This window comes from Penicillium odoratum (genome assembly GCF_028828045.1).
Source record: "Penicillium odoratum strain IBT 22623 chromosome Unknown utg000002l_segment0_segment0, whole genome shotgun sequence".
In the NCBI taxonomy this organism is placed as follows: Eukaryota; Fungi; Ascomycota; class Eurotiomycetes; order Eurotiales; family Aspergillaceae; genus Penicillium; species Penicillium odoratum.
The window spans coordinates 2,688,639-2,701,763 of record NW_026643144.1 but is presented as its reverse complement, the minus strand read 5'-3'; the positions used below and the strand labels follow the sequence as shown (position 1 = coordinate 2,701,763).

The window sequence follows — 13,125 nt, the reverse complement described above, 5'->3', positions numbered from 1 at the left end:
AGCTTCCCGGCCGCGAAAATGTTGAAAAGTCAAGCCAGGCGCATTGATACTGATTGGAACTTATTCATTCAACAAGTAGATCCCGAAGTTAACGCTGATCATGCCGATTCCACGAAGAGATTTGTGAAGCACATAGATCGCAACTTTAAACTCTAGGTCCGCTGAAAGATGCTGGTTTGAGGGTACATTGTTATTTAACAAGAAGTTAGAACTCAAAGCTTCGGATATTGTACGCGGAATAGTAATTAGAAATCCTTTCTCAGTAACACACTAATCCTTGACCAAAGGCTAAATATCTAATGTTCCTTTGCTCGACAAAGACGCCGAAATATATTGTATTGCGACCCTCAATTTAATGCGGCCCGCACTATGGATGATCTGCGCTACGGCCTTGGCGATGGGTTCCGCAAAGAGTAGCTCAGTTAATGGTCAAGCCGATTCCGAGAATCATTGTATGATGGTTTCAATAGTATTGGTATTCTGATACACCCACATTCACCCAGATTATACTTAATCGTCGCTTTAGGGTATGAATTATATTATATTGCTCAAACACCGAAAGTGCACTGAAGTACTAAGCCCTAGACAAAAAGGACAGATGAACCAAGAGAATTGAATTAAGACACTGGTACAGTGCTTTTCCGATCTGAGGTCAGCCTCACGGTGACGCATGCCTTTATCTCACCGAGTTTGTTGGACTGGTTGCCTTTTGCTCCGTCCACATTATAATGTTTGCGATCAGAGTGGTAGAGTCTTTGCAATAGGTCGTTTTTATCGTCTGCAAGTTCTCGATCTCGTGCGATCCCATCCCGGTCTACCAGATAGGGAGTTGCAAAAAGTCGAAGTCCACCTTCCCCTTTGCAAACTGTGGGAAACCAAAATTCTTTTGACTTTTCGTCCGCAGACTTCGGATGATGAAATGACACTCCATAGGTTTCTGTGCCATCAGATTTCATAACAGCGAACGTTCTGCAGTAAGAGGTTAATAAAGAGTGTTAATTGAAAAGTTGCATGCATAGCGACTTACGCAGCCTTCGTGCCCTTGGGCATATGTTCAGCTGCCGAGACACCCAGCTCTACCATGCGAGAATCGGGAAATAAGTACTTAATATAGTGCTTTGGACTTCCTCTTCGGTAAGTTCTGCCTTTACCTGAAGCGGGAGTCAGATATGCAGCATTGAACCAGATGAGACGTCCGAAAACATCGTAGCTGAAGATGTTTTTATCGACCTCGAGACCACCCCAAGGTGCGCTGATGTCGTAATCCTCCGAGTTGTTGGCCATGTAGATCCGGCCATCCTTTCCAGCCACTAAAGTCGAGGTCTGACCAGCATCTTGAATCAGGCGGAAGCCATTTGTCTTTGGCAGTTTTCTGAGCTTGTCTTTATCGGCTTCGCTGTTTTCTGACTCGAAGTGCTCGTCATCATGGATAATAGGGCCGGGCTTGTCTAGGCTAATGGTTTTGTTGGAAGCAAGGTTGCCTTCGCCACCAAACTTGTGTATCACTTGATTGAAGAGTGTGGAAGGCTCAACCCTCGTCTTATTCCAACCTTTGTTTCTGCCAAAGTCGTTAGCTAACTTTATTGTAAGACTGTGCTCATAAGTACCTACGAGATACAACCAAGCCCTGTCTCATAGAACGTTACTCCAAGCTCCTTAAACTCATACTCCCATATGCCAAGGGCGGAAGTATAGACTCGATTTTTAGCCCCAACACGAAGTTCAACTCCATTGTTACAGGCATGTCCTTCACCCGAGGATAAGCCCGCAGTAAAGTAAATAGAAGGCGCCGTATACACGCCGACAGACTTCTTCCAGGTGCCACCCAGTATATCCAATGCAACTTCAACTCCTACCGGCAAGGCGAGATCAGCGGTTGCCACGATACTTCCTTTTTTCATCTCAAAAATCGGCTTAAGGTCAGGTGTAAAGCCCGATGCTTTATTATTCTGAGGTTGCATAGCATCCAGGATTACCTCTCCTGCGGCGATAGTGAATCTTGCACCGGCTCGGAATTCTCCATGTGCATCAACATAGACACTGGCAGCGGCATTGACGACCGCCTGTGGTCCAATAGTGATGATCTTTGGGATCTTGATGGCGTAAAAAGGAATGGCGAACAGTTCCTCCTCAATTGTCGTTTTGATCCCAGATATTGAGCTTGCATCCTTAAATGCCTTCGCATCAATGGTTATACCGTATATAGCATCGAACACAAAGGCCTCGTGGTTGATAAAGGATACCTGTGCTTTGTAGATACCCTTGCTGATGCTAAACCCCAGTTCTCCACCGAAGCTGAAGTTGGCCTTGGCTCCACAGCTTTCACATTCAATTTGTACGGCTGCGCCCGGCTTGGAAAGAGCAAAGTTATTGTTAGTCCCTCCAGTCGCACTGCCCAGATCTGTCGCAAGCCTCAACCCGCCTGTTCTCTGATCGAAGTCAATATCTGCATGATACTCTTGCTCAAATGGAAAACCAAATGGAACCATCAACAATTTCAGGGTAACTGCTGCAACAGCGATTATAATCTTCACAGCAGTCTCAATAGCTTGGCGAGTCTTTTCGATTAGACTCACGACAGCCTAGATGATCATTTCTCATTAGCTGATCATGGACCGATAATTTCGATCTCATTTCTATAACATACCTTGATAATGGCGTTAATTCCTTCCACGATCCAGGAAAACAAGCCTCGTTTAGCGAACTGGTTGTATTCATCGTCCGAAAGATAGCCAAGGCCTATCTCGTACTGATCTGGAATGTCTGTGTTGATCAAGCTCGTACCGAAGAATGCTTTGACGGCAGTCGCATTCTTTGTGAGGTCGTTCATTCCTCTGAAAGTTCCATTTCCTGTACCGTTGAGTCCGCCGGAAGTCATCAAGTCCCGTATTTGCATCTGCGGGTCTGCTTTGGCAACTTTGACGTGTCCTAACACCGGCTCACGCTTGGTAATATCTGGATGTTGATATGTTCCCCACTTTAGCTTTCCCTCCTGTATCTCCTCTTGCTCGTCCGTGAGCTCGGCGAGGACAGTCACACAGTTGCCCTCAAAGGTGGGCTGGAAAGCAACGAAAATTGAGCGTTGCTCTCCTGTCAAGTGACCGCATCCGACATGATAGGTGATCAAATTGAATGGTTCACTACCATATTTCTTCCATTCTGTTTTAACAGTTGGGAAAGCCTCGGGAGCGAAGCAAACCTCGATCTTTCCGTCACCACAGTTGATGTCTTCGATATGACTTGAGTGGTCCAAGACAACTGTAGGTCTGGAAAAGGTTGCTTCCAACCGACCATGTTTTGCGCCATGCAAGGCAGCTAAGAAATTCATTGAGAATCTGACGCACGATTGAATCACATGCCTTGCAAATACTCACGTCGATGTCCTTCCTGGCTGTAGTAGAGCTCTTTGGAATCTTCGGGGATCAAATGGCGAAGGTCACTGGGGTCATGGTTGGGATGAAGAGCGGGATACATGTTGACTCCATCGTGTGCAAATGAAGGTGGGATTTGAAGAAGGCCATGATGTGCTTGGTGCAGGCCACTAAAGGCGGAAACTATAGCAACACAGCCTAAAAAGGCCAGTGATTGAATTGCCCTCATTGTTGATTTCATTCTTGGATGGACGATTTATCAGGACTTTAAGCTCTTTTATAGGTTCCCTCGCTTTTTTGCAAAAGAAAACCATTTCAGTGTATGAATTGAAAATAATTACTACTTTGCGCCACTATAATTTTTTCTGAAGTAGTTTCCCCTGTGAAACACAACATCAGAATCTATTGACATTTTTCAAAAAAGAAAAGAAAGAAAAAAAACCCCTCAATGCACGGGATTTACATACCTACCCCAAGTCGGCGCTCGAGATGGTCAAATGACTAGCAACGCTGTCTTCCACTCGACCATCCATATCTTATTCATATATCAGGCGATTATATATCTGCCTTTATGGAAGTATCTTGGATGATGAGATGATCAAAGAAGTGCCTGATTCAGCCGGAGGGGCTGTCACGAGGGTGTCAGCATAGGCCAACCCATACGTATCGAACCCGTGGTAACATTCTCTGCCTACACTATGCACCCTTCCCTCCAGTCTCTTCACCTTGCTCAGGTCTACCGAGGTAAGCTCTAACCTCGAAGATATTTCGAGATCACACCGCGTACTGGGATCAGTACTAACCCTGTACCTGAGCGGCAATGCAGTGCTACTCTTCCCCCAATAATTCATGCAAGGGGTATAACCATCTCCAGCTGTCGGTAGGTCCAAAAGCCATTATTCGACAATACACCTGCATTAGCGCTAGCTCCCTGAGATATGCACCCCAGATTGGCTACCTTGTGTCTCAAGGGTCTTTTAATCCCATGAAGTTATGTGCTCTCGGCCAATTCAGAATGTTTTTAGCCTGCAACAAAAACTATCTTGTCAATCATGACGCTTGCATCCGCTTTGTTCATACATAGATCTGGCCGAAACATGAACAAACTTGTCATTTCAGAGGCAACTTTATTAATGCTTGCAGAGAATAGCTCTTTTCTTGATTACCTACCACATCGCGTAAAGGAAAATCCGAAGATTGATAATTCTATGAGGACTGGAATCATGAATCTCTGCAACCGTATTGCTACCTGTCTATGGGGACTTATAATCCCCGTACCGGTGCAATAGAAGGCGGATCTTACAGAAATACATAAAAGAAGGGCTCACTAAAGAAGGAGTATCATTTATTGGTGAAATAATCCATAATAGTAGACATAAACGGAACCGAATAGATAGATAGAAGAAGAAGACACTATGCACTGAAGGTAAATATACAATTTGAATTAAATACTAGCTCGTGAACTCGAAGTACGAGACTTGAGTTACTTTATACCTCTTATCTAAGATAATACGCCTTCACTCCGCTCCATCACTCTTGCAACTGAAGTATATTTAGGTTGCCAGCCTGCCAGTCAATAACGACTATTGACCAATAAATCCTATATTCGCTACACTGTGCAGGATCACGCTGTAGGAATAAGTAGCCCATTCACCCGATCGATTCAATAGCCGTCGCATTGTATTGTTATTATTTTCGGGACGCCGCATAGCTATATATCGTCTGCTTCTCAAAGTTATCACCTAGTCAATCGAGCTCTACTTACCAGTCATTCCGTAACCAATAGCTACGTATAAGACGTTCATGACGTATTTAAAGAGATCAAACCTACCTAATCGTCTTCAGTCTAAATATAGCTCGTGTTAAAGGAATCACCCCTTATTGTCTGATCCGTTCATCTCAGTGTATCTACCACTAGATAGCCACGTCAAAGAGGTCGTCAAGGCTAAGGCATACTTAGCGGCTCAGACCTAAGCTCCACTTAGCTATTCCTGAAAATAGAACAACAATACGAAGGATCGAGGGGAGCGGAGGCATGCAAACAGTCTAGGGAGGTCGGCAAGCGATTTCAGAGATAATTAAAGCGCCTCAACATAGCCGCTATGGAAGCCTCCTATCATGATAGGGAAAGGAGGGTCAATCATATTATCCAGCTCTCACAAGTACTCGTATCTTTGGCTTACGCGAATTGTAGGTCGCGGTCAAATATGCAATTGATGCGTTTTAACCAACATCACCTTAGGTCCGAAATTGATTAGACACCATCGGCCAAGGTTTTCAGTGCTGTCATTCTAGACTATGCCCTGAAGACAGATTCGCGGATCCGCTACCCACGGGCGATTATCCAAAGAGGGTCTAGGGCAACTAAAAACAAACGGCGCAATGGATCGACGATAGACCGGCCGACTAACACGTCCGTGAGGTAGAGGAATAGGTCGGCGTGGCGGACCAAAGGCAAAAATGCCTCGTGTCGAACATATTCGGTGATTCTGCGCAGAAAAGTGAGATAAGTGAGGCAAAGCTACGCACAGTGCGCTTAAGAGGTCGAATGAGGGCGAAGGACTAGTCCGTTTGCGCTGGCGACCAAGGGGCGGTGAGGCTCGGCGAGCTGGATCAATGGCGAAATGCCTCGCTCAAGTGCTGACAGTGCGTGCACAAGTAGCAATAATCAGAAAGAAGTCTTAACATTTGAACGGGCGAAATGTCGGCGAGAAACAGTCGGGCCGATGGACGCGACTTTATAGACGCGCGCAATGCGATGCCACGACTCAGCGGCACGCTAGACACAACGGGGCACGCTAAACCGGGATGGGTAATTCGCCGTCACCGCAGAGTACAGAGTAACTGACTAGTATACTATAGTTAACTATTTATCGTCTAATATAATTTGACTAAGCTACGCTCCTTAAAAGAAGCCGCAATTATTAGCTTCCATTGGCTTTCCTAGGCAATGTTGCTTTTTGAGACTATTTCGTCTGTTGCAAGTCCAGTCAGGGGTGCCGATCCGATATATAAATTTTTGCCTAATCTGAGCGACGGCACAACAGACTCCACTATGGAGTTCTCAGTAGATCGCGCTGACGACGCCCTGTCATGTTTTGATTGACTTTTGCACGGTTCCTCGTCCTTTAATTTCGCAAGCTTGACTCCGCCTCGGTTGGGCAATGGATCAATCAAGTCGCTTGGGTGTACTTTGACGTGGACATCTGGATACATGGCACCTGGCATAGATATATATTCCCCACTAGTGGAAAGTAAACAAAGCACGGTTGTAAACTAGTCCGAGCGGGAAATCTCTCACCTAGGTGATCATCGGGGTCCGCCCGGACCACCAGTCAGAACAAATAGTGCGCTCTGAGTCCCAAGCGATGCCTGGACTCGTCCGTGAGCTTCCGGCCTAACAAGAAAAAAAAAAAGGGGGATCCTTCAATCCAAACTTGAAATATTGAGCCCACAGTAGAATGAAATATAGGTCTATTGTAAAAATTTGAGCACCTTTGGAATTGAACCCACACGAAACAATTGAAATGATTCCTCATCGGGGCCGTTTTTTAAATGTTCCAGAAATAGGAAATGGTTGTCTGACTAAGGTGGATCGGACGCTCGTGCCGTGTTAGTTTCAGGCTTCATGTTCCGACCAAAGTTGAAACTGTGAGTTGACTACATAATGTATGTAGTTACTTGATAAATGTATTAGAGCGATCTGTCTAGAACTGGTCTCAGGATCCGAATATGCTAGTGGAAAAAAAATGGAACACCATTGTAACACGGTGTCCAGATCTATATCTATGTGGGAAATGCATACATCGGGGTTTAAGCGGCCCCGTATACCCGGCCAATAATGGGACTGAAGTGGGAGATATACGGGGACTGCAGAACTGTATGACCACATATACCATATACGGCCCCCCCGGGCCAAGAACGCTGTATCCGTACGGAGTACTATTATCATAACAATTAATGCAGGCTGTGCTAGTTACTTACCGTAATACAGGAGGGGCAAAAAAGACCTAAACTTGCAAAATTTGTAAAAATCTTCGATCCGGATAACCTTAAATCATTAATCTTTTACTTCTTGGTCCCTGGATCTGCCATAGAGAACCCGAAGTATAACAGACCGACTGCCGAAGATCATCACCCGTCATAGTTGCCACAATCAGAGATTTAGGTGAACCAGACAAAAGGGCTGGGAAGCCGGAACGAGGCTGGCCGTGTATGGTAAGCCGCACTTGATTACATACCGGATTTATCAGCTTCACGCCGAGTCCGCCGGAGTCAAAATACAACTCTGTTCCGATATATTGTTACTTTCTTAGACAACTTATACCGAGCAATCTTCTATGGTCAAACCGTATGTTTAAAGACAATTGTAAAATTTTGTATCCTAACAGATCACTGTTGAAAATATCAAAATTTGGAATCAGATTCACAAAATAACAAAGAAAAGATCTAACTAACTATTGGCCCGCCAAGCCTTTGCTGACCAAGCGCGGCATGTTGTCGTACCGAATTGTAATTATACTGTAATCTCGGTGTAAGCAGGGAGAACGGGCGAAACGGTGCGCGAAGTGGAAATTCCCCAAGCTGGTCCGGTTCCTCCCAAAGCATCTTCATCCTGTCTTTCTTACAAAAAGGAAAAAAAAAGATTAAACTTCAATCCATTCGCCCCCCTTTCACTATATTTTACATGGACCCTCGTGGGTGAAACTTCCCCCCCTTTTCAAGTCGATCTCGTCCATCACTCGAACCATCCCTTACCGTCGATATCGGATCCCGCTGGAAGCCTGCGCGCGTCTGTCCCTGTCCTTCACGATTCGATCTACCCCCAAATGCAATTGCTAGTGTCCACCCTGTGATCTTCCCCTTTATTCGCGACGCTAGTTCGAATCGACAAGCGTCCGCCACAGACGATATTGGACTCCGGCTCCAAGACACCGGTCGTTATCCCGTCTATCCCCAGCATCTTGTCAAGTTATATGCCCTACCTGGGCGCACCCGTGGCCTAAATGGCTTCCGTGCGCTTCCCCGGAGAGGATTATGCCGAGGCCACCAGTGACATTGGTGAGGTTCCCAGCAACGTCTCAAAACCGACACAGCGACAGCGATGGGCCACCACACGTCAAACCGGCAGTGGCGGAGTGCGGAAACGTGTTTCCATCATCGATCGTTTCCACAAGCGACATGAGATGAGAGATGAGAAGCGTAAATCTACAAACAGTACCCTTCCCAACGACAATGCATCCACCAACGGCGCCGTAAATCCCGGTGGTGATAATCGAACCATCTACTTCAACGTCCCGATCCCTGAATCCGAGCGCGATGAAGAAGGCCAGCTGAAATTCACCTACCCTCGAAACAAGATCCGGACCGCCAAGTATACCGCGTTGACCTTTGTGCCGAAAAACATCTTTCTGCAGTTCCACAATATCGCCAACATCTATTTCCTCTTCGTCATTATTCTCAACGTACGTCGACCCAATCATTACCCCATGGATGAACAAATGGAAATGGAGCGCAATATAGTGAGTGTAAAGCTGACTTGTATCTAGTTTTTCTCCATTTTCGGTGCCAACAACCCTGGTCTGAACGCTGTTCCCCTGATCGTCATTATCGTCGTGACCGCCATCAAGGACGCCATCGAGGATTCGGGCCGAACGGTATCGGATAACCAAGTCAACAACTCGCCGGTATATCGTCTGGTCGAATGGAATAACGTGAACTCGACCGAGGACAGCGTTTCGGCTTGGCGTCGATTCAAGAAGTCCTGCACCCGAGGCATGATGAAGGCTTACGTCGCCACCGTGGCCATGTTCTCGAAGAAGGCCGAGGAAGAAGATGAAGGCCAAGGCGATCAACGGCGAGAATCATTCATGACCAACCGGGCATCTATATACTCCAACCGCGACTCGCTGGCTGTTGATGTTGCCATCCCGATGACGAATGTGCAGTCGCCCCAGCCCGAGGCTCGTGAAGACTGGGGTAACCCCGAAAACAAATATCTTTCTCCCAACAGCGCTGTCAGGGACAGTATGGCAGCACCGGCGTCAGACAAGAAAACTGGAAGTGTACTGGACAACTCGAAGCAAACGCCCGGCACCGCTCGATTCTCGCGAGACTATTGGAAGAACCTGCAAGTGGGTGACTTTGTTCGATTGTACAATGAAGACCCGATCCCAGCCGATATTGTGATTCTGTCGACCTCGGATCCAGACGGAGCTTGCTATGTTGAAACTATGGGCCTGGATGGCGAGACGAATCTGAAGGTTCGCCAAGCACTTCACTGTGGTCGTCAGGTTCGACATGCCCGCGACTGTGAAAAGGCCGAGTTCACCATTGAGAGTGAGGCTCCTCACCCCAACCTCTACTCCTACAATGGTGCCATTCGGTGGGATCAAAGGGACCCGAACTTTCCAGAAGACGGTCGCAAAGAAATGGTCGAACCAATCACTATCAACAACATGCTCCTTCGAGGTTGCTCTCTGCGCAGTACTGAATGGGTTCTCGGTGTCGTCGTATTCACCGGTGGAGACAGCAAGATCATGCTCAACTCGGGCGCGACTCCCGCGAAACGTGCTCGCTTGGCTAAGGATCTCAACTGGAACGTTGTTTACAACTTCGTCATTTTGTTCTTGATGTGTCTCGTTGCAGGTATCGTCAACGGTCTTGCGTGGGGACGTAAAGACGAATCCTTGGACTACTTTGATTACGGTTCCTATGGAGGTACCCCTCCAGTGACCGGTATCGTCACTTTCTGGACGGCCGTGATTCTGTTCCAGAATTTGGTTCCTATCTCGCTATACATCTCTCTTGAAATTGTTCGGACCATCCAGGCTGTCTTCATCCACAGTGACATTTACATGTATTACGAGAAACTGGGTCTTTACTGTGTGCCCAAATCATGGAACATCTCTGACGATGTGGGGCAGGTGGAGTACATCTTCTCCGACAAGACTGGTACCTTGACACAAAATGTCATGGAGTTCAAAAAGAGTACAATCAATGGTGTATCCTACGGTGAAGCCTATACCGAGGCACAGATAGGCATGAGGCGTCGCGAGGGAGCCAACGCCGACGAGGAAGCTGCTGAGGCTCGTAAGCAGATCGCGGCTGATGGAAAGAAAATGCTTGAAGGGCTGCGCCGCATCCATGACAACCCATACCTGCGTGATGAAAACCTGACTTTCATTGCACCGAATTTTGTCGACGATATCGACGGTCAATCTGGAGAAGAACAGAAAGCGGCTGTCGAGCATTTCATGCTTGCCCTGGCTCTGTGCCATACTGTCATCACTGAGCACACCCCGGGTGACCCCCCTCAGATTGAGTTCAAGGCCCAATCGCCTGACGAGGCTGCCCTGGTCAGCACTGCCCGAGACTGTGGCTTCACGGTTCTTGGTCGTTCCGGCGATGATCTCCTTCTGAACGTCATGGGTGTGGAGCGTACATACACCGTTTTGAACACTCTTGAGTTTAACTCCTCGCGTAAGCGAATGAGTGCGATCATCCGCATGCCTGACGGCACGATTCGCCTTTTCTGCAAGGGCGCTGATAGCATCATCTATTCTCGCCTGGCGCGCGGCAAGCAGCAGGACCTTCGACGCAAGACTGCCGAGCATCTAGAGGAATACGCCAAGGAAGGTCTGCGTACTTTGTGTGTCGCTGACCGACTTTTGAGTGAAGAGGAATACCAGACTTGGAACAAGGAGCATGACATCGCCGCCGCCGCAATCGTCGACCGTGAGGACAAACTTGAGAAGGTCTCCAGCGAGATTGAGCAGGAGCTCATGCTTATTGGAGGAACTGCTATTGAGGATCGACTGCAAGACGGTGTCCCGGATACCATCCAACTCCTCGCTGATGCCGGTATCAAGCTGTGGGTTCTGACTGGTGATAAGGTGGAGACTGCCATCAACATCGGTTTCTCATGTAACCTTCTCAACAACAACATGGAGTTGATCGTTCTTAATCATGACAAACTCGAACAAGCGAACGCCGAACTTGACAAACACCTTGCCACTTTTGGTCTAACCGGTTCCGACGAGGAGCTGATCGCGGCCCGTTCAGACCACTCTCCACCCGAACCCACCCATGCTGTCATCGTTGATGGCGAAACGCTCAAGCTGATGCTAGACGACGAACTGAAGCAGAAATTCCTTCTTCTGTGCAAGCAGTGCAAGGCTGTTCTCTGTTGCCGCGTCAGTCCCGCTCAGAAAGCCGCTGTTGTCAACATGGTGCGTCACGGTCTCGATATCATGGCTCTCTCCATTGGTGACGGTGCCAACGACGTTGCTATGATCCAGGAAGCCGACGTGGGTGTCGGTATTGCTGGTGAAGAAGGTCGACAGGCTGTCATGTCCTCTGACTATGCCATTGGACAGTTCCGATTCCTCCAGCGTCTGCTTCTCGTTCATGGAAGATGGTCTTACCGTCGCCTGGGAGAGTGTACCGCCAACTTCTTCTACAAGAACCTGGTGTGGACATTTGCGCTCTTCTGGTACTGCATTTTCAACCAGTTTGACTGTTCTTACCTTTTCGATTATACCTACATCGTCCTTGTCAACCTGGCCTTCACCTCTCTTCCAGTTATCTTCATGGGTATCTTTGACCAAGATGTCGATGACAGAGTTTCTCTTGCCGTGCCTCAGCTTTACATGCGAGGTATTGAGCGCAAGGAATGGTCTCAGCTCAAGTTTTGGCTATACATGGCCGATGGCTTGTACCAGTCGGTGATCTGCTTCTTCATGCCTTACTGCCTCTACCACGCGGCAAACTTTGCCAGTGAAACTGGCCGCGACATCTCGGATCGATCACGCATGGGTATTTTGGTGGCTACCTGTGCCGTCCTTTCTAGTAATATCTACATCATGATGAACACCTACCGATGGGACTGGTTCACCTGTTTGATCAACGGCATCAGTACCCTACTGATCTTCTTCTGGACCGGCATCTACACGTCGTTCACTGCATCTGGCCAATTCTACCAGGGAGCGGCCGAGGTTTACGGTGCACTCAGTTTCTGGGTCATTTTACTCCTCACCCTTGTCATTGCCCTGCTCCCCCGTTTCGCCTACAACTCCTTCCAGAAGGTGTTCTTCCCCTTGGATGTCGACATTGTCCGCGAGCAGGTTACCATGGGAAAATTCAAGCACTTGGAGAAATTTGAAGATTATGTGCCGCCAAACGCTAGGGAGATAGTTGCCACCAGTGACGGGTCGGCGGCTTCCTCGGAACTGGCCAAGCCAATCCAGCCCACGATGAAACAGGATCCCGAAATGCTGGACGATTATCCACAAGCGGTATCAGTGAATCATGGCAATGGTCACATTCCTCGCAGCCAGAATGGAAGCAATGGCACCAACTATACGGCCAGCCTGGACCAGATGCCTCGACCCCAGTCGGTGGACTACGTCCGATCCCATGACCGGACCCGGCATTCTTTCGAACGGGTTCGACAAAGCTTCGAGGCCAGCAATGATTTCACCTCTGTCGCAATGCTGCAGCGAATGGAATCTAGCCATGCCGAGCCCGCTGAAGATCCCTTCAAAACCCCCGAAGAGCTTCCTGCACATAATAACATGTTTTGAAAGGCCCAGCGAACTTTGCATAGAATTGCTCTGACGACCCGTCCTTGATGACCACACTTTGCTTTTAGTCGGCCGCCCTGATTGCGTTTCTGATTTTTCTACTGACTTTACATCCATACTATTCATGAGCTATACGCCGTGGTGTTTTTTTCTTTACCCCCTGACTTATT

At 47.8% G+C, this 13,125-nt stretch overlaps 2 protein-coding genes across 2 annotated transcripts; one reads left to right on the top strand and one right to left on the bottom strand.

The window, feature by feature from the left end:
• Window positions 1-1,023: 1,023 nt before the first annotated feature.
• N7520_003025 (uncharacterized protein) lies at window positions 1,024-3,600 on the bottom strand (the record flags this gene model as incomplete). The annotated part of the gene is made up of 4 exons (XM_057136960.1): window positions 1,024-1,558; window positions 1,612-2,582; window positions 2,648-3,315; window positions 3,375-3,600. The coding sequence occupies 4 exons, from the start codon at window positions 3,598-3,600 to the stop codon at window positions 1,024-1,026; spliced, it is 2,400 nt and encodes a 799-aa protein (XP_056999646.1).
• Window positions 3,601-8,377: 4,777 nt separating this feature from the next.
• Window positions 8,378-12,955, top strand: N7520_003024 (uncharacterized protein; the record flags this gene model as incomplete). The annotated part of the gene is made up of 2 exons (XM_057136959.1): window positions 8,378-8,836; window positions 8,921-12,955. 2 exons carry the CDS (start codon window positions 8,378-8,380, stop codon window positions 12,953-12,955), a joined length of 4,494 nt encoding a protein of 1,497 aa, XP_056999645.1.
• Between the last annotated feature and the right edge of the window lie 170 nt (window positions 12,956-13,125).